General features: G+C 38.5%; 1 protein-coding gene across 9 annotated transcripts in view; it reads right to left on the bottom strand.

Moving 5' to 3' along the window:
• The window catches only part of GRIP2 (glutamate receptor interacting protein 2), a 503998-nt gene that overhangs the window by 59042 nt on the left and 422133 nt on the right, over nucleotides 1–22823 (bottom strand). For all 9 annotated transcript variants that reach the window (XM_060766226.2, XM_060766231.2, XM_060766233.2 and 6 more), the window contains 5 exons: nucleotides 14830–14977; nucleotides 13296–13465; nucleotides 10133–10258; nucleotides 8674–8826; nucleotides 6864–7050 (listed from right to left, as the gene is read on the bottom strand). In XM_060766226.2, coding sequence (XP_060622209.2) covers nucleotides 6864–7050; nucleotides 8674–8826; nucleotides 10133–10258; nucleotides 13296–13465; nucleotides 14830–14977 — 784 coding nt within the window. The remainder of the gene's footprint in view (nucleotides 1–6863; nucleotides 7051–8673; nucleotides 8827–10132; nucleotides 10259–13295; nucleotides 13466–14829; nucleotides 14978–22823) is intronic.

Below are 22823 nucleotides of genomic sequence, written 5' to 3'. Positions count from 1 at the left end.
TAGTAGTGGTAGAGATGTAATATATGCCAGGTTTATGAAACACATAAGTACAGGAAGAAAATGCAAATAAAAGCTTTGTGCTTTAAATACTAGTGATCTTTGCATAACACTATGCCTGTTTGCCTTCTTAAGAGGAAAAACCATGCCAGAATATGCAACATTTACAGCTTGGGTAGCTGAGATGAATTTCAAATTGAGGAGCATTTGGGACACACTGAAAGAAAAGATATACATTTCCCATTTAGCAAAAGACCACTGTAGAAGAAGGCCTTCTCTCCCTGATGAAATGGTGCTGTTTAAAGAGAAACACTTTGCTGTCCTCACACTGACCATCCACCATGCATGAATAGGGATTGCTGGAACAGGCTCCCCACACATGTGCACAAAACTGGGTCAACAGATTTGTCTCCACAGGCACCAATGTGCCCAATACTTGTTTGTGTAATGGTGCTGAACTGGACACCATGGCCAATTTTGCCATGTGATGCAAAGGTGAAGACAAAAAACTGACCTGCTTAGATTTTGTCTCCTGGAGGCAGATAAATACAACAACAAACATGGCTAGAACGCCATGATAGCTTTGCCTTAGGGTCAACATAATCTGGAAACATTTGTGTGCCTTAATACAGTGCCTTTCCATCCATTTATTTTGTCAGAAAACATAATGAAAGCAATAGAACTTCAAATACGGTCAGATGGGCAGAGAAGCAGAGAGAAATTGGAAATAGTGTATCATGTTTCTTTTATTTTTCCCCTAGAACTCCAAGAATCCCCTGTTGGCTGAAGGGATTCCAGGAGTTGTTATCCAGAGAAGAAACCCTATTAAGGCTATTTGGACAGTCTAAATATGGACATGTGAAATGAAATGTCCTTGGGGAGGCATTTAAACTCATTAGATAGCATGCAATTTTATCTAGTTAACCTGCCAGAGAATACAAATATTAAAGGCTGCAAAGGAAAATCATCAAAGCAACAAACCCGAATTTGGTTTTGTCTTTAATCTCATGTTAACTGGTGCCTGTTGATACAAGCTGGCTACTCTAACTTGTCATATATACGCGAGTATAAGCCGACCCGAATATAAGACGAGGCATCTAATTTTACCATGAAAAACATATTGACTCGAGTATGGGAAATGTAGCAGCTTCTGGTAAATTTCAAAATAAAAATAGATACCAATAAAATTAAATTAATTGAGGCATCAGTAGGTTAGATGTTTTTGAATATTTACATAAAACTGTAATTTATGATAGAACTGTCCAACTCTGATTAAATCATTATTCTGTGTGTGCGAGAGAGGAGTAGAGAATTAGGAGCTGGGTTGCTGTGCGGAGAGGTGAGGGCCTGGCAGGAAGGTGGATGGTTGAAAGGAGCTCTTCTTTCAGCCCCACACCTTCCTGCCAGGACCCTCACCTGTGTATAAGTCGAGGGGGGCTTTTTCAGCCTTAAAAAGGGCTGAAAAATTAGGCTTATACTCAAGTATATACAGTATTTGAATTGGCACAGGGTGAAAAACACTCATTGGATTAAAAGCAGTAAATTTGAAGACTGTGGAGTCTTGTAAAATGTTACCTCTCTACCTTGCTACTCTCTATACATATTCTCTCCTGGCTTTGTAAAAAAAGAAAGAATGTTTAATGTGGCAAACAGTAAAAGAGTATAAGCAACCATGCTAATACATAAATATTTTTAAATTGAGAAAAAGCATTAGAAAACAATTTAAAAACTACTTAGCAGTAGTCATTCATTCTCTCGCTAAGATATGTGGAACAATTTTGAAGACTATTTTTGAGCTTAAGTTAGTGCAACAGGTAGCAGCTAAGGTGATAACAACTAAATGGAATCAGGTAAACATTACAAGCTGAGTATCCCATATATCCAAAATACAAGGTATGGCCCGACTTACCGGGCCAAAGAAGTTGCGGTGCAGGGCATCCCCCACCACCATTCTGGCCTTGGAGGGGCTTCTTCCTCCCAGAAGCTCCTTTGGAGGCGGGAAGGTTTCCTGCCGGCGGGTCAATCGGCCAATGGCCAACTGACCACGCCCGCTGCAGGAGAGGCCTGAGCTGGCCTCTCCCTCCTTGTGAGCTGCCCCAGGCTCCCCAGCAGGCACTGGGCCTGCAACAGCTGAGTATCTCATATCCAAAATAATTAGGATCGGAAAAAAATTGGATTTCAGGGATTTTTTTTAATGCAGTACCTGTGTTTCCATAAACGTACATAATGAGCTTATGTTCATAGAGACCTCTTGGAGATGGAACCCAAGTCTAGATACAAAATTAATTCTTGTTTCATATACATATGAAACATATATAGCCTGATGATAACTTTATATATAACCTGAAGATAACTTTATACAGTACTTCAAACAATTTTGCACATGACGCAAAGGTGTATTGAACCACCAGAAAACAAAGGCATCATTATCACAGATGCTTATGTGGTTGATTTTAGCTTCCTATGTTGGTCTATGACAGTAATAAAGGTTTGCTTGTTTGTTTGTTCGTTTGTTTGTGGAGTGCTTTGGATTTCCTGCATTTTAATACTGAAAGAGCTACACCGGTTGCCAATTGCTTTCTGGGCTCAGATCAAAGTGTTGGTCTTAACCATTAAAGTACCCAACAGCCTGAAGTCAAGTCTTATTATGAATCTGTATAGATGCTAAGATTTTCGGAAACAGCTGTTTTGAGAACATCTTTGTCTGTGGTGGTCCACTCAAAGGACATGCAGCAGAATGCTTTCTCTCGTGTTGCTGTCATGGTTGAGAAATATAATCTCTTCAAAGTTGTGAAGAATTCCCATTATTACTATTTTTAAAAGGATGTGAAGATGCATAATGGCCTTTAAACTGCTTTACCAATTACTGCTTTAGACCACTTGTTTACAGTTATGATTTTATGATCTAACCTTATTTTACTTCGTCTTGATCTGTTTTGCAATTACTGTTAACTCCTGAGCATCATATTTTGTTGAAAACTGGAGTAGGCATATAATAAATTAATAACAAAGAGCAAAAAGTAATATTAAAGTAGGAAAAATAAAATTGTAGTTTCAAGGAATCTTAAGGTTCAACAAACCCCTTATCCAATCATGAATCTACATGACAAGTTGCTGTAACAGCTTCCCTGACAGATGGCCAACTTCTACTGAAATTACTCCACTGAAAAATAGCTCACTTCTTCTCCATGCACCATGTATCCCTGTGGAACAGTTCATATCATTAGTATTTCCACTGCACTTAAAGGTGTCTCAAAAATTACACTCAGAAATTTCTGTAACAGACAAATCAAATGGTAAGAACATAAAAAGAGCAACAATGGATTAAAACCATGGTCCATGTAATCCAACATTCTGTACACACAGTGACCAGCCAAGTGGTCATGACATACTCACTTTTCACATCATGAAAATATATAGTCCTCTGGTATTGAAGGAGGTACATAACTATCCTGACCAGTTACCATCAATGGTCCTACACACCATGAAACATGTCTTGGTCGGAAAGGAGTGGAAAATAGATGTAGCTAAAAGTGATTTCGTTCAATACCTCATTCTATCTTCAAGACAGTAATCTAAATTTGTATAATGTAGGGCAGATTATTTTAGTTTGATAGATTAGTTTTATTTATTTTATTTGTTTATTTCAAACATTTGTACCCCATCCTTCTCAACCCCTGAGGGGGGAGTCAGGGCAGCTTACAATGGCAACAATTCGATGCCACACATATAAAACACAATACAACATGACATTACAGAGTAGGTTATAACATTAGGTTAAAATCAATGTAAAACATTATTATCAACCATATAACCATATCCAAGTCTGATTCAGCGAGTCCAATTAGATTGTTACAAATCCAGATTATAACAAAGACTATTATGACCAAAATGGGCACGGTTTCCTAGATAGTAATGGTGTGAAGGGCTATGTTAGAATGGTTAGAATAGTGGTCTATTGTAGGATTGGGAAGATCCAGGTTTTAGTTCCCTATGAATCAGAGAACTTGTTGCATTACCTTGGGCCAGTCACTCTCTCTCCTAGGTGACATCTACATAGCGGAACCAATGCAGTTTGACACCACTTTGACTGCCATGGTTCAATGCTGTAGAATTCTAAGATTTGTACCTTGGTGAGGCACCAAGTACTATCTAGCAGAAAAGGATAAAGACCATGTAAAACTACAATGCACATGATTCCATAACAGTGGACCATGCAGTTAAACTTATGTCAAGCTTCATTAATTATGTACTGTACTGTAGATGCACCCTCAATATGTTCTACATCACATGGTGGGCAAGAGAGTAATTATGTACTCCACATGATGAAAAAAGTGAAATACAAATGTATAGCTAAGAAATAATTAATAAAGCAAAAGTGAAGAGCTGGACTCCAAGAGCACAAAATCCCAAGCTTCCTACAATGCATATATCATTCCAGTCTTCAAGCAAGAATTTAAAGAATATCCAGAAATACTCATAAATGATCAGACACATTTCTCAAATGTTGGGAAAGCCTAATGGGGAGAATCATGGACAGATGAGAATCTTCAAAATATGGGACTTATTCTATGCAAAATCCACATTTTTATTTGTATAGGAAACAACATTTTCTGTAAAGAAAAATATTACAATTTTAAATATTATATTAAATAATATAATTACCAGGATATAAAATATACACATCATTTATGTGCAGAAAACACTACACGCCCCCCCCCAAATCCTATGTGCATATTTTGCATGAAAAAAAATCCTTGAACTGCCAATATTCTTTGAAAATTACTAAATTTATTAATTGCTTTCTTTTCAGAATGAAATTAGCTAAGAATTGCATCCACATTTTCCAGTATCAAAGTTATGCAGGTCTGAGGTCATCCATATTAATATATACCAGGCTCACAAAATTTCTGTCTCATTGAGCTGAACACAACCCAACAGCCATATATTGTGTACTCAATAATCCTGCAGACAAGCAGGAAAGCCAAGAGATTTATTGAGCTGTCAGTAGGCTGTCAAATATGGTTGATCATAAGGTGCACAGCCCCCACATAAACCTAACAGATTACACAACATGGATAAAATATATACATCAAGATGATGTGCTGGATTAAGTGAGCAGGCCATGGGATGAAAATCGGAGAAGCTATGCCGGATATCGGCCCTCAGTTTCTACATTCAAAAAGTAATTTTCCCAATGAAGCAGAACACAAATAAAGTTGGATCCAAGTTATTTCAATGTGAAAACTTGAACATTATGAACTGATGCTCCAGTGTTTTCCATGGGACCAAGGTATGGCCAGGGTAGCCTATTGATTAGTCATAACATCCTAAATAAAGAGAAAACAAAATCAAGCAAACTCTAAATCCTATAGAACAGGCACATGCGAACAAGTGTGACTCATTTTATTGAGGCATATCCATAGAACAAAGCATTGCTCTCGCTTAGGGCTTGCCAAGCCCATCTGAGAAATCTGGCTGATTCCAACACCTCTGAGATTACAACCTTTGTTAAAGCACAATCTATTTATTTCATTTTTTCCTACAGTAGAAACTATAATGTCTGCAAAATGTGTAAGGAGCAGAAGAAGCAAGAGATAGACACATTTTCATTTCAACTCTTACCCCTGCCCTGGGGTTCTAAAAAGAAATTACAATAAAGTGTATTAATGTAGTAATCAAATGAACTCCAGAAAGGAGTGTGTTAAAGTATTATCTGTTTTGCAACCACAAACAAACAAAGCAACTATATCTCACTGCAATACTCTTATTATTGCCGAAGACAAGAATGAAAACAATGACAGTGTTTTGTTGTTGTTGTCTGCAAGTCACTTCCAACTTATGGTGACCCTAAGGGAAAGCTATCACAGGGTTTTCTTCACAAGATTTATTCAGAGAGGTTTGCCTTTGTCTTCCTCTGTGGTTGCGAGAAAGTGATTTGCTCAAGGTCACCCAGTGAATTTCCATTCCTGAGCAGAAATTTGAACTCTAGCCTCCAGAATCATAGTCCAACCATTACACCATGTTAGTTCACAAAAGGAGTATCCAAGAAAAATGCAGACAACAAATTAAAACATGGAAAATGATCTCCATTTTCATGACTTCTCTAAAGAGAGATCAGATCTAATAACTGACTCTACATTTATGTACATAGAAAAACAGGTTTCTGTTCCCACTATGTCTCCAATTTCAAACCTACCTCTTCTCACTTTCTATCAAGTGTATCCATTTGCTAATGGGCTTGCATTAATCTAACACTTGAAAGCAACGTTCTTTTGTGCACGATTCAGCTAATGTTTCTTCAAATTGTACCCAACATTATGGTAAGTACTCTCATTTATTGAAACATGCATGTGCACACACACAATCACAGACACACAGAGCATTCCTTTTACAACAATACAGACTTTTAGAAAACTGATCCACTATCACTGATCCTCGATAATTAAATCCTAAGCCATAAAGAAGAATTTCCATCAGGTAAAGCGAAGCATGGGTCCACCAAGAACATTACAATATAAAGTAACGGGGTGGGATGATTGAATGGGAGGCTCCTTTGGGCTGTTAAAGTCTAAACACAAGACAAAAAATGGCAAACCCCCAAATGGAATTCCCCACTCTGTGATGGCATTCAGTGTAACAAAGAAATACAGCAAGCCATGTTTACAAAGAACCTAAATAGACATTCTGATAAATATAAGCTTCCTATTAATACTTCCCTTAATGGAAATGCAAGCACAAAGTCAAGACAATTAGAATTCAGAGGGAGGTAATAAAGAAGTGACCTCTATGTGGGAGGAGGCACCTCCATTAACAAAAGAGAACGCAATCAACATCCATTGAAACCCAAGAGCAAGGTCTCTAACCTTTCTGCTGGGCTGTCAGGCTCAATAAATCGGATGAGAGGCGGAGAAGAGAGAGTTTCAGTAGCAAAGATTCCCCCCTGCAGCTGCAGTCCAAAGCCATTCAAGGGGTCTCCTCTTAGAATTACTTCTGTTATTTCTGTATGAACAATCTGCCCACCAGGACCGATGGTGCTAGAAGCCAATGACACTAAAACAAGAGAGAGACGGTTAAGTTAAAACAGCACCTATCCTTCGGGAACTCATGAAACTATAGCTGTAATGGTGCAGGCTCTCTATTACAAGAAAAATACATGCTTGATCATGGATAAGCCTTTATTATGATTACACTATCCTCCCAAAATAGCTAGTGTTAGAGTGATCACACAAAGAGCAGGAAGGAACAGGAAACAATGAAGAAAACCAAACCACAAACAAAATAGTCCTCCTCAGTGAGCAGTTTGCAATGCTTTTTCACAATTAGCTGGAGGCAGAATAAAAATTTAAAATGGATAAACCATTTAGGGATTTGTTATTGTCAATTGCCATCAAGTAGGCTTCAACCAATTATACTTTGAATCATGGAAATTAGGTACCTTACTATTAAAAACTCTGCTCAGATCCTGCAAATTTAGGGCTGTGATTTCCCTAATTACGTCCATCTGCCTGCAATGTGGTCTTCCACTTTCCTAGCTTTCTTCTATTTCACCAAGTATAATGTCTTTTTCCTAATGGGTCAATGTTGTCTCATGATATGTCCACAGTATGATAGCCTTATTTTTTTTTCAATTTGGCTTCTAGTTCAGGTTTTATTTCTCCCAGACTCATTTTGTCTTTCAAGCATCGTGTGTGGATACTACCAAGCATGTAAAAGAGAGCAATACTGTATTGTTGAAGGCTTTCATGGCTGGAATCACTGGGTTGTTGTGAGTTTTCTGGGCTGTATGGCCATGTTCCAGAAGCATTCTCTCCTGACATTTTGCCTGCATCTATGGCAGGAATCCCCAGAGATGCCAAACAAGACTTCTTTCTCCCACCCTGGACATTCCACAGATATATAAATCCCATTATCCTAGTTTCCAACAGACCTCACAACCTTTGAGGATGCCTGCCAGAGATGCAGGTGAAACTTCTGGAGAGAATGCTTCTGAAACGTGGCCATACAGCCTGGAAAACAACAACCCAGAGAACAATATTACCTAGCTGCACCTCTCCTCAAGGCCAGGACATGTGAGTACTATCCAGGAAATACCTTTGTAGCTACTTCTTGCCTTTTTTCTTTCTTTTTAAAAGTAAAGCCGTGATGTTTTACTTTTAAAAAAATATGAAACAATGAGAGGAAATCTGTAATTACAGTCTTTCATCTCTATTTATAGAAGCCAATAAAATAGCTTGAACATGCAAAAAAGAAGTACTTAATTTAAAGCTGCAGGAGCCTTGGAAATGCTATAATAGCAGGTTGTCTGGCCATAATATGAAGTAAACATGGTAGTCCATGCCAACACCCTGTCCCCCATTTTAGCCAATAATCATGGGACAAAACAGGAGGGAAATATTTTTAAAAACCCAATCACACACACACACACACACACACACACACACTGGAAGTCAGAATTTTGACAAGTAGGATTTTATAGTTTCTGGTGTGTTTTTTGAGGAAGGTATCCCAACTGCACATATCACAAATTGGAGAATGATCAACAGCTTGCTTACTTTTTGTGACCAACCAAAACTAAACAAAAACGAACAGAGAAAGACAATTTCAGAGAGATCACTAGTGCTCCTGGGAAAACACCCCTCTGCTCCCTCTCCCAGAAGGGGCTGCAATGCTTACATGAACTTTTGTGCTCCTTCTTCCGCTGTCTTCGCCTCAACATGGTAGCCCTTGGGCTCATTGTGTGATTGCTCCGAGGTAGAGTATTGGAATTCTGACATGCAAACCCTGATGAATTCATTGTGGGAGATGCAAAGTTGGCAGCTACAAGAGCTGGACAAAACACACAAGAAACAGGTTTAGTGTTGGGAATTACCATGCCATGCTGGCAGTATCACCATGAACTTTGGGACCATGTGTATATATTCCTGTCATTAATAACATACAGGCTGAGTATCCCCTAATAAAAAGTGATTGGGACCAAAAGGGTTTTTGATTTTTGGGGAATTCTAGAATACTTGTATTTGTGTATAAATACAAAATGAGATATCTTGGAAGTGGATCCCAAGTCTAAATACAAAATTCATGTACAGCTTATGCACATGTACCCTGATGGTGATTTTATAAAGTATTTTAAATAATTTTGTGCATGAAATAAAGTTTGTACATATTGAACCTCAAGAAGCAAAGATTTCACTCTCAGCTTCTCAAATAGACAATTTTAGATTTTGAAGTATTTGGGATTTCAGAATCACATATAAGGAATTCTCAACTTTTATATCCCCATATGCATTCCTGACAGTATACCAGTCCAGAATTAATCACAGCTGACAACTGTTTGCCCATCCCAAAACACCTAAAGATGATTTATAGATAAAATGTTTCCCTTACTCCCTATGCTGTACATCTGCATATTTATCAGTTTACATCAATTATTAAAACTGCCAAATTCCTGCCAGAAGAGGTTTCGCCAAAGCTTTCATAGTTAAGAGTTTCCCAAATTGTCCGCACTCATATTCTTCAATGAAAGGATTTAGTGAAATATTGTACTTGTGCACCACATACCCCAGGGCAATCTGTGCACTCTGTGTATGATAGAAATGACAAATATCTGATTCAGTGGCTGAAATTAATATTTACATTCAATGAGTAAGCAGTAAGAAAAGAGGAAAATGGATGAGTTAGAGTAGAGTCAGGTGGCAGAGAAGTAGCAGGAAGGTGAACACTGGGGGCCTTTCCACACAGCCCAATATCCCAGAATATCAAGGTAGAAAATCCCACAATAACTGCTTTGATCTGGGTTATCTGACTCCACACTCAGCTAATGTGGGATTTTCTGCCTTGATATTCTGGGATATAGGGCTGTGTGGAAGGGTCCTGGGATGCTTAAAGAAGCTTTGAATGCAATTTTCCTGCTTCTTGGCAGAGGGTTGGACTGGATGGCCCATGAGGTCTATTCTAACTCTATGATTCTATGAAAGAAGACTTAGTTCGAAGTCATTGCCTCTTCAGGAAGGGCAAACAGTTTGCCATATGGCTGGCCAACAAGGCAGCCACATTAAGGCAGTCGACCTTTCAGTGTCCTGAGAATGCAAACTATGGCTATGTGGATCAATAATAAAATAATGAGTTGCCTTACATTTGCAATAATCCTGGCTGGTTGTTTGGTTCCAGGTTGGTGTCTTGCAGTGTCCTGGATGGTGGGTGTGGCAGTAGCTGACACAGGGGTCCCAGCAATGGTGGTGGTCACTTTTTTGCACTTTGACTTCAGTCAGCATTAAACAGAACAGAGAAGATAAAAGAGATGGCATATATTTCATTTATTTATTTACTCATTTTTCTCCCTGAAACATTCAACACACATGCCCTCAATCCCCCCCCCCCTTTCTGTGTAACTATACTTATATATAGCAGGTGAAACAACCCTGCTATTGTTGAAAAAAGATTACAAGATCACACCTGTGAGTCACACAGGCAGCCCAGCACAGTCTCCACCTAGTTGTGGAAATAAAATATGTTGTCACGTACTAAAAACTTCCTTTTATGTTTTTACTAGGGTTCTGTAATGGGTAGAAGATAATGCAGATCATGCAGGGTTTCCATGTTAAAATTCAAGGCCCTTTTATGAATGTGAGAAGAAGTAATCTCTTGTTTTGTAAGAGTTATGTGGCTCATGCAAAATTAGTACAGCCGGTTCAATCCACCCTGATAGCTTTCTCTAGGAATGCCTTTGGGGAAAGATTAACCCTCCTCCCATTTCCCCCACACTTTGGCAGAGAACTCTGTTGCTTATATTTGGCACTCACAATCAATAGCATTTTTGGAAGAATTGCCATTTAATGTTTTTATTAGTATAAAGAAAACTGGAGCCAACATGGTGTAGTAGTTTCAATGCTGGACTGCAATTCTGCAGGCCAGAATATGAATCCGCATTTGGCCATGGAAACCCAGTATCTGACCTTGAGCTAGTCACTCTCTCTAAGTCTCAGAGGAGGGGCACAGCAACCTCTTTCTAAAGAAATGGTGCCAGGAAAACCCTATCATAGAAGTTGAAATGACTTGAAAGCAGGCAACAACAAAAAGACAATAAAACACTCCAGTGGACGGTGACATCAGGAAGTCTGGAATCCTTGTATCCTTCTGTAGGCCCTATGCCCATCTTTCCAACATAACTACTAAAATTTGGTAACATGACAGTAGGCAAAAAAAAAGTTGTGTTTTAAACAAACTAAAAAGAACTGAGAAAAAGTTATGTTTTTAGAATAACTTTAATAATAATGGACAGGGCTCAATTGCAACCATAAGTGTATGCTATTTTCAGAAAGGAACTCTTTGACTTCTTCATTAGGGTGGTTAATTATATTTGCCGGGGTGATTAGGATGAGGTTTTTCCTATAACTTTGCAAACATGCACACAGCACGTGGACACTCTCCAAAAAAATATACACAGCAATTACTTTGTGTTATTGCATTAAAGACAACAAATGTATGCTGCTCTTGTCGTGAATGCAGCCACTAATGTCTCTGAATAAAAACCAAAAACCTCAGGATTCCAGAGAGCAATGTTGCGAAGTGTTGACTCAGAATTGATATCAACTGCCCACTGAAATTTAAGGTATACTGGGTTGTAGACAAAGAGAAAATAAACTGTGAATGTTTAAATTAACTGAAATGACTTTAGGTCAAAAGTATGAGGCATAGTCCCTTGTCATGGTACTGCCTCCTGTCACACAGCTGTCCCTCTGTAAGATCAGGTGTGTCATGTGCTGCCCGCATTTAAGCTACATCTGAAAGTTCAATTTACAGCAAGCGCGTCATCTGTGAAGGATGGTTATTAGACTGTGGAAGGTTATAAGAACTAGAGCTTAATGCATGTCTATAAGGAACTGCCTACTTCAATAACAAATGAAGGGACAGGATCCTACAATTCATCACTGACTGGGAATTCCACCAGATAAATCACAATAAATCTAATTCATTAAAATAGATTTTTCCTGACATATATCAAAAGACCTTGGGATAGTGTACAATAAAAAATAAATTTAAACAGTTTTGAACATTAAGAATAATTTTATAACACTATACTATTTTACAAGTTAATTATATTAATTGATTCAATTCCCTCTTTGGTGGTTGAAAAGGATGGGGTGTAAGTGTTCTAAATATAAATAAATAAACAAACAAATAAATAAATAAATCCACCATGTATGAATGCAGAGGCCACAGATATATCCACAACTGAGTCACAAACCTTTTGGATGAGATGCAAGGTATCATAACTCAAAGGCTTATCATTTTGTGTGTCTAATTTTACATCTCCCAACTTCCTTTTTGATTAAATGAATAGAAAATCAGTCTTCATTTCACAGTGGTTGGGTAAGGAAGGAGCAAAGCATCATAATATCCTAAGTGTGGAGAAAACTATACCAGCCGAATAATAAAGGTATGGTCCTGTCTCCCTCTTGCTCCTAGCTCAATAAACTTAAGTAACCCAATGCATTTCAGCATTATCACAATGCTGGCCACAATGCTCATTCAATGAGCATAACCACCTTCAATTTGCTCCCTACAATAAATATTCCTCTAGTTTCCACAATATTAGAGAACGGTATTTTGTGTGGGCTGGGGAAAATGGAAGGAAAAAGGAAGAGGGGCCAACCAAGGGCAAGATGGATGGATGCTATCCTTGAAGTCTGGCTTGACTCTGAAGGAGCTGGGGGAGGTGACAGCCGACAGGGAGCTCTGGCGTGGGATGCTCCATGAGGTCACGAAGAGTCGGAAGCGACTGAACAAATGAACAACAACATTTTGTGTGGGGTCAGAGACAAATTCTTAAATTCTCTTTCGCCTTTTCTTGACTCTGGTTACAGCCATAATCACATGTTTTTCCAAAAGACTTGAAACACACTCTTCTTTGCTCAGAAGAAGAAGAAAAAGTCCCCTGAGTTCTTGGAACCTTGTTCTTCCTCTCCCTTTTGCTATCTATTTTGATTAGGAAGTGTTAAGGATGGTGGGACAGTTCATTCATAAGGTCTCATTACATGTTACTACTAGAATAATCAGAGTACCAAGCAGCAACCCAAAGTGCTCTCTCTTTTATTTTACAATCCTCAAAAGCTTTTGATATTCTTTCAGGGGGCTTCTGGTAGTTCTGCTGGCAGAGCAGGCAAGCTAAGCAGTAAAACCATGTCAGGATATTTTTAAGGGCATCTTCCACATATAAACAGGTCTACGGCAGACAGACCATATGAGAAAGCCTTGGCTGCCTCAAATCTTAGATATCATTTAGGCCACATACACACCAGTGTCTGGGGGCTTAAGGGGAAGTCTGCTCTGGTGAGCAGGTAATATCTCCAGCTTGACATTTTCTGACGTTGCAGCTAAGAGCTGGGTGGCCTCTAACAAGGAACAGTGCTCTGTACTGGTGCCATCAATGGAAAGGATGTGATCTCCCATGTGCAAGGCTCCACATCTGTAAGAAAAAAATAAAACCATACCACCAGGAGAGTGATCTGTGATTTCTATACAGCACTTCAAAATCCAATAGATTCACCCTGCACCCTCATCTATGAACTGATGGCATTTTGTCAATTTATTTCTGCCAGGTTTCTTGTTACTGTTGTTTGAATTCAGCAGAAGCCCAAAATATAAAGCCAGACATTCTGAAAGAACAAAAACCAAAGAGGCTAGAATAGCAAGTATGTGCATATGAGTCTACTGCATGCTTTGCAAAAGAATGCTGACAGATTGTAAATTTTATTTCATCCTCATTAACCTTGTTAAGTTATATTATTTTCAATAAAAGTTTTTTTGGCAGACACACTGAATGAACTCTCTCTTTGCGCAGAAAGTGGAATCTAAAACTTGTCTTTCTTAGAAGGCTCAAAGAAAATAAACAACCCCTGATATCATTCTCATGTGTTTTTATTCCTTGCCATCTCTGGCAGAGTGGGGTTGGGGGAGCAGAGGAGATGATTGATATGATCCAGCAGAATAAACTGGCTAATATTACTTTTGAAAGATAAAAAAATGCAAAAATGTTATGCAAAGGTACACATCGTTACTTAAAGATTAGATAAACACCCTTCTGCTCCTTCTGCTCCAGGAAGCCACTTTGAGTTAGCACTCAAAATGGCAAAAAGTATGATATTTGGATTGGGGAAGAAGTGATCACCAGCCTAACCTGCCCCAAAGAACAGGAAAGAGGAAAACAAGTAAGAGAATTAAATTTTGAATAGTTGGGGCAGTGGATTCATGGACCACTGAGTTTTAACCCAAAGTTTAAGGAAACAATCCAAGGTGTTGAACCCAACTATCAAAACAGTTTCAGCACCTTGGACACCTATTTTAAAATTCAGATTAAAATTGGAATATATCCATCACCCCACTGACATGGAAGCCACCAGCTACCAGTAATCCTGCAAAAGCAATATTTTAAGAAAAGAGTCCTGAAAATAATACAAGGAATGAACTGTGCATTCACCTGCATTCAGGGAAAAAATGCAACCTGTTTAAGACGACTTCTGAGAAGAAGGTGTAATGTCATTTTTCACTAGCAAGCTATCACTCTATCATTTAGCTGGAACTTATACTGAAAATTCAATGCAGTCCGATTAATGTCTGATAAGCAAAATGTAGTTATCTTTGACCACATCAAAAGCTAACACCATGGTCTGAAGCTTGCCACAAGATCCAGTATTCTATTCTATTCTATTCTATTCATTTCACGTAATGTCAACATTTTCATGGACTGCTCTGAAACATCCCATGAGTTCAAAAAGAGGAAAGCAAGAATGAAAAAAAATATCAGTTATGGATGAGCATTCAGCTTCATACCTGTCAACCACGCTAGCTGGCTTGATCTTGTCAATGATGATAACCTGCTTATTCCGATGTGAGTTTAGTGCTAGTGTGATTCCTAGTGCAGAGCCAGGTGTCTTTGCAATTTCCACAAGCAAAGGGCCGGAAGCATTGGCTACAGAATCTAGAAAACAAAAAGGCATTTAAAGTTGCTTCTACCCAAATTGCCTAAACTAGGATACCAACATAGCTTGAAAGGACATACAGTGACTATCACTGCATTCTTGACACACAAACAACCACTTTATTCACAAGCTTTTCAAACACATAGTTGGGTTTGGGTTATGCACCCCTCTTCCTCTTTGGCAGATATGCTTCCCAAAATAAAAGATGGTATTTGACACCAGAAAGGCTTTGTAAGATGTATAAAATTAGCTCTAGTGATAGTTGAAAATGTGGAGGAAATGCTGGTACATTTTATCATATGTGATGGTTGTGTAAAAAAGGCCCAGAAATACTGGGTTGAAATACATCTGGTTCTAGAAGATATTGTGAAGTTAACTTTGAGATGAAACCAGAACTCTGCTAGGGATGCTAGATGATCAACTTGAGAGAAGACTAATGTTATATATGACCATGGCAGCAAGAATGATCTATGCTCAAAGATGGGAAAAAATAAACTATTCTGACACAAGAAGATGTGTGAATGGACTAAAGTTTCTGAGGAGATCCTGCTATGGGAAGAAAAAACATGTTAATAATCTTAAAACACACATTTCCATTAAATTTTAATTTGATCCTTAAATTGGGTCATAGTCTGGCCTTGACCTGAGCCTGTCTTTCTCTCTCCATGGCTTCTGGGCAGGTATTGTCAGGCACCATTCAGGCCAGGTGGTTGGCCTGGATGTTGCATGAGATCTCTTCCAACTCTATGATTCTATGATTCTATTGATGCAATGTGTGGTTATGAATGCCTCTGAAGAAGGGTCCAGTTGACAGAAAATAACAAGAACCCTTCAAGATCACATATTTTTGGTTTGTATCAGGCTCTGTGCTTGTGCTCATACCTGGCATTCACCTTCTGGACTGGCATCACAGTGAAGCCGTAACAATGGTTTAACATCATACAGTACACAGCAGACATGAAGAAAAGAGCAATAAAATGTGTGAAGATTTATAACCCTAAGACATGTTCTGTTTGGAAATGAACCTCTCCTTTATTTGTATCCTGGTGTTTATCACAGCAAATACTCATTGGAGTATGTCAGTGTATGTGCCCATGTAATGAAATGTGAAGAGGTCATTTAGTATTGAATCCCAAGTCTCCATTTAGCCACAACAAAAGCAAGGGCAAAGGAAGAAAGCTTTTCAACTATTCCTAAATGAAAGGTAAAATAATTTTAAAATCTGAAACATTTAGGACTTCCCATAGTACCTCATTTCATGCTTTACTATCCAAGCATCATTCTATTCACGTCATAAATGACTCTATAAGTGATACTATACATATATCCTATTTGCTTGATTTCAAATAGAATTTGAAAAGTAAGGAAAAATTAGTACTGACATTCAGAATCACGTATACTTTTCATATATAAAACATGATACGTTTATTCAAAATTTGTGTGTATTATATATATGCATTTTGGTGCCTAAAGTAACAAAGCAGAAACCATATATATATATATATATATATATATATATATATATATACATACACACATATATACAGTGTTTATATTCCGCAAACATTCAATGCCAAAGTCACACAACAGATATAGACAAACAGTCAGAGGCTATTTAATAGGCCTGGGTAACAACGGAAAAATTTGTTTCTAAAATCGATTCTTTTTTTGGGGTTTTTTGCGTTTCGTTATTTAAAATAATTACAAAATTTTCCTTTAAAAAAGTTCGATATTTACGAAATTTCGTAAATGTGAAAAAAATTACAAAACAATAATGAATCGACTTCCGAAACAATAACGAATCGATTCGTTAATGGCGGACACGACCGCGCAATACGCTAAAAAACCTCCAAATGGGACAGGGGGAACTTCTGAAGCTTAATTAAACCAAAAACAACTATAAAAACCCTTAGAAAACCAAAAACAACTATAAAACTTGCCCCAGACATGCGGAAATAATAACGAAACGACCTCAAAACAATAACGAAACGAATACAATAACGAAATACAAAACATTTACGAAACGATTTAAAAATTCATTTTTTAAAAAAATTGCTCCAGACTGGTTTGTTATCGTTTTGTAATTGAAAAATTAACGCATTTTTTAACGAATTACGAATTAATGAAACGAAACCGCCCAGCCCTACTATTTAACTTTTTCTGGCCACCAGGGGAGCTGTCGCTTTCATTGTCCATCTGCGACACTGATGAAGTACTTCCGCATTCCCCGCATGCTTTTGCTGGAGTGCTTTGCTAGAGTCTTTTTTATGGCCTCATAAATTTTGTTAAATTAGCCTTCCCACACATAGGTGGTACCTAATTTTCCCACTTGTCAGATGCAACTGTCTTTCGGGTTGCAAAGGTTAACAACAAGCTACACAATTGGTCGGAAGTTCACTCCGACCCAGGCTGGCTTTGAACTCATGACCTTGTGGTCAGAAGTGATCTTAATGCAGCTGACACTCAGACAGCTGCACCACAGTCCCATATATATATATGCCTCCTCCATGAATTCAACATTTTCAGAAATTTTATATATTTAGTACCTGGCTCCCTGAAGTACAAATGGACTGTTATCTGCTTCTAACTTTTTTAAAACACACACACACACACACTATGAACCTCACTGCTAAGTTATTTACTGATTCTAAATTCCCAATGGGTAGTTGTTTCCTTCCAAGCTTTCTGGACTTCAACTGCCTAAATACCTCAGCCTCTGGCTATTTTGGTTGAGGGAGTCCGGGAATTATAGTCCAAAAAACACTAGCCAACTCCAGTTTGAGAGTAGTGGTGAACTCTGAAATATGGCCAGGGACATGGTCAAGACCAGTTCCAAGATGCTCAGAAAGAAGAGTATCCCAGTATCTTGATTTTTTCCAAAGTATAGTATTTCTATTTAAAAAGCAAACCAAAGCCTTGGACTCTCCCTGCCTTCCTGAAAACAAATCAACACAACTTATGGCCAACATTGTACATCTGGAGTGGGAATACATCCAAGTGTTGCATGTTTTAAAATTAAAGTATTTATGACTTGATTCACATCAGTATAAAACATCTTCCACTAACACAGGAAACATTCAGAATGTTATGAAGAAAGTTTAGGGGAGATAAAGGAGCATATTCTGGGCAGCAAATACTTTCCTTATCAAGAAACATAAAACACCCTTCATACCCAAGGAAGAACTAGTAGGATTTATGGAGTAGCTAGCTGGGGGAGGGGGGGGGATCTTATCACTGTAATGCTTGCAATTAGGACCTTCAATGCGCTCAGGATGTGCGGAGGTGAGCGAATGTCATAGCAACCTATTCCACTACTTCAAAGAAACAGCTGATAGAATCAGTTCAAGGAAATCCTGCATCCCCTGCAAGGCTTTCCATTCCTGGAGCACATTCACATTTCCTCTCTGCTCAGCTAATACTATATCACCTAGTTTCCTTCATTGACCACATACCTTCTCTGATTTCTGGCACCTCGCCTTTGTACTTTATGGTCCTCTGTTCTATTTATATGAATTAGCAGCATTGCCATTTTTCCGGGTTTGGCTATAGCAGGTGTGGAAAATTGTGTGGCCCTGTGGATCTGCTACAACCCATTTGGATCCCACCCAACCTTTCCCCTACTTCCAAGTGTCACCTCATAACTAGTCAAAAAACTATTTTTCACCGGAAAATACTTTTAAAAATGTTAAAACATGCTGCTTCATGGTATTCCTGCTGTCAATACACATACCAATAGCTAAAAGAAGACTGTAAGGAATGGATGCTACCTGTGGTCAACAAACTAGCCTTCTGGAGCCCATAGGAGCCAAAAACACTATGTGGATCCATCAAGTCTCTGAAGCATACTCCACCCTGGATTATGAGTAACATTTATGAATGTTACATAATGATATAAAATAAAAGTAATACAAATATTACTTTGGCATGCTGCCTTTATTCCCATGACTCAAGGCAGAAGATGTGGTTCTTTTCCTTTCAACTATGTCTTCATGGACATTTACACACACACACACACACACACACACACACACATCCTCCCCTCAAGCAGCTCTTCAGTTTATATTTTCTTGAACAATGTACATACAGTTGGCACTCCATTGTTTTCAGAGAACTGAGATCGCAGGAAAATGGAGACAAGGGAGGATTCTGTTTTGCATTTTAAAGCAAACTGTCACAGTTTGCATTTCTTGGATTAATATGTAAACAAGAACATCGTTATTATTTGGACCATGTACCTCTGAATTTTGCAGTGCAATTCTTGTTTCAAAACAGCATGAAAATATGCTGTGATGGTGTCATAACAAAATTTGGCAATATTCAGATGAGAGTAAAATAAATTTTTCACGCACATTTTTTAGACCCCAGATAGATAAGAAAACAAGACATAATGTATTAATAACTACACACACAAAGCTGTTAGGGGTCAGAAATAAATTGATTTGTCAATTCCTGCAAGAAAGTCACATTTGTTCAACCCTGAAAACTTGAGTATTTGGGTGCTGGCAGACCTTTCACCTTGCCTTCAGCACATCAGATGGTGTGAATGCAAGCCAAAGTCAGGCAATATGAATAACATGGAAGCCTGATTCCCCTAATTTCCAATACGGTCTTAGCCTCTCTAGCAATAGTTACCAGTTGTGTGCCACTTTGTTGAACAAATCCTACAGTTTCTCATTTGAAGACTGCAGTACATACATTTACTATGTACTGATTAAAAGAAGAAGCTTCCACTATTGAGGGGAAACTATACTTCATCCACCCCCAGCACATCCCACAATCTCATTGCAGAAAGCGATGATATTCTATCTATAACTCTTGTATAATGGAAAACAAATATGTAGTTGTTTTGGTGGCTTGGAAAGGATCCAAATTGAAAATGTTATAAGCTACTTGTTTTAAGTTGCCAGACAAAAACAAGACATAAGCTAATTTAGACAAGGCTTATAATGTTTAGCTCATAGTGAAAATCTAAAACAAGGAAATATATAATATTGAGTCTTGGGAGAAATGCAGGAAAAATGCAGCAATTAAAAGCCATCCCATTTTCTCATCCTGTCAGACATAGGATCCAGACTGTCTGGCAAGCATCATGTTAACTGAACAACACTGCCAGCAGACAGGTATATCAGACACCTCATGCTGCTGACGTCAAGCAAAATGATGGATTTGTTCTTTGTTTGACTCTGGCATCCACAGACAATGCTAAAGTGTGATCACTCATCTACATTTCTTAAAAGGGCAAAACTAGATGCCCATTGTCCCATCTTCTGTTCATGTCTTGCCTATTTTACTGAAGATTATACAATTCAGTAGTAGAATCCATATTTTGCATATAGAAGGGTCATGAGCCACTCTCTGACATCTCAGGTAAAAAAAGACCACACACACACACACACACACATTGATGGACCCATGGCATAGTTCCATATGTATATGCTGAAATATCTGTATAATCTTTAGAATAATACAATATAACACACAGTGAGAATTAACCCTGAAAAGATGGAGGCCCAATGGGAAGGTGGCACCTAAGTCTAGGAATAGGTTATTCTATCTTCTACACATCAAGTGTCACTCTGACATTCATATGGAAAATAGATGATCTTCAGTTTATGTCCCTCATCAGAGACATTAGTGGCATCAGTAGTAAAGAGCATCTACAACTAGTTTTTGTTAATACAGAAGTTGTCACTCTTCTTAAGCAGGAACAGTCTGAGCTGAGTGAACCATGTCCTGGTAAGTTCCTTATTGGACTAGTGTAGCATACTGGATGACTTGGTTTAGGTTAGAATCAGAAAGATCTCTGCTGGCTAGCAGTTACCCAGTGAGAAGTTTTAAGCTGGTACTTTTGGCTTAGAAGTCCCTAAACAGTCCAAGGTCAAATTATCGTATAGATAACCTTCTTTTGTATTGAGTATTCCAGCCCTTATGGCTTGTAGTCCCGTGTACTGTATTGTGGCCTGTTGTTTTTGTTGTTTTTTTTTTCATGTCAGGAGCGACTTGAGAAACTGCAAGTTGCTTCTGGTGTGAGAGAATTGTCTGTCTGCCAGGATGTTGCCCAGGGACACCCGGATGGTTGATGTTTTACCATCCTTGTGGGAGGCTTCTCTCGTGTCCCCACATGGGGCGCTGGAGCTGACAAAGGGAACTCAACCCGCTCTCCCCAGATTTGAACCGCTGGCTTATCGGTCAGCAGTCCTGCTGGCATGAGGGTTTAACCCACTGCGCTACCGGGGGCTTCTGTGGTCTGGTGACATTTATTTAGATGCAAAATGAAAAAGGGCCTTCACTGTCTTGACACTTACCATGTGGAACAATTCCTCACATTGCAATGATTTCAGCTGACATCATGGGTCACTTCCATTACCAGTCAAATAATTACTTGTTAGCTGTGGCATTTTCCTGATTGCTAATAAAGCCAGCTGCTCTTTATTCATAATGAATTTTTATTACTATTTTAAAACCACAGATTGAGGGGCTGCCTCATATCACCTCGGAGATATTTTTAAAATGAAAAGCATTACAGAAATGTTCTTAAGCAAACAAAATGATCTGCTCTTTTAATTTCCAAACCTCTTTCTCACAGTGCCAAGGCAGTGCAACACTTAAAACAATGGCCAGTGACCGGGCAGTGTAGCACACACACAGCACGGTCACACACACACACACACACACACACACACACACACACACACACACAAAATTGAGATAAAAGGATATATGCCCAGTTCAAACATAACAGAATGCCATGGCTTACTTGTGGTTTATGAGTATTAGCAATCCTGGCTTCTAGCACTCTTTTCTCTTCTTTCCAAACACAAGGAGATTGGAAGCTTTTTATTATAAGTTTCCCATGAGATTTCAACTGAAGTGACTGTGACTTAATTAAAGTCTAGTTGGAAAATGAAAGCTAGGCTCAAATCCAGGCTTTAAGATCCTGATTTTTTAACTAAGTAAAGATTAAACAAACTTCAGTTTCCAAATCTAGAAGTTATGGGTAATAGTACTTCGCATAAAATTAGAACCAGAAGTTTCTGTTCACAGCCATAAAAGAGGAGGAGAGGGGACAAATACTTGGGCAAACTAGGCTGTCACCAGAGTGTGTTCACATAAGAAGAAATGACCGTTTTTCTCAATGTCTGGACAATGGAGTGTAAGACTTAGTTCTGACTTAAAAATAGACAGATGTGAATACAGAAATGTACAATTAGGTGAAAAAAGATATAATAGATCACAATGAGATTGATAAAGTAAGAAGGGGGAAGAATAAAGAAGGGAGTTATCACAAACATGAAGGTATCACACACATGTGTGTCAGTAGTAACAGGAGAAGAAAAAATAGCCAACTCCATAGCAGCTCCATGAACAGTTTAGCAGTGCATTCTACCAAACACAACAACAAAAAGTCAGGAAATATCATGGTAAAGCCACAAAAAGTCACAACACTGACACAATGTGTTTGTGATTGTATGGATTTTTCAGAACAAACCATAATATATTCCAACTATGATTCTAGCAGGCAGACTTTAGTCAACAGTTTTGAGACAAAGGAATTTCAGCAGTGGACCAGTGAAATATGGAACTGTAGCTAGCTACCAAGGGCAAGACATCTGTTACTGCTAAGCTAACAGAGCAAAAAAGGCAGAGATATACAACTACAGGGAGGGAGGGATCACACATAGCAGAAGCTTTTATAATTCATGTAGAACTGATCAATAAAGGAAGCTTGGCCCTGAAAGCCTAATAATGTCTTCCACAATTGTATTGACTACCCAGTAGGAATTGCAAAATGCTTTACAAGCAATGAATTTGGCCTCTCAGCATTATTAGGAGGGCAGGGGCTGG

The sequence above is a fragment of the Anolis sagrei genome, chromosome 2 (genome assembly GCF_037176765.1).
Source record: "Anolis sagrei isolate rAnoSag1 chromosome 2, rAnoSag1.mat, whole genome shotgun sequence".
NCBI classification, from domain to species: domain Eukaryota; kingdom Metazoa; phylum Chordata; class Lepidosauria; order Squamata; family Dactyloidae; genus Anolis; species Anolis sagrei.
This window is presented reverse-complemented; position numbering and strand designations above follow the sequence as displayed.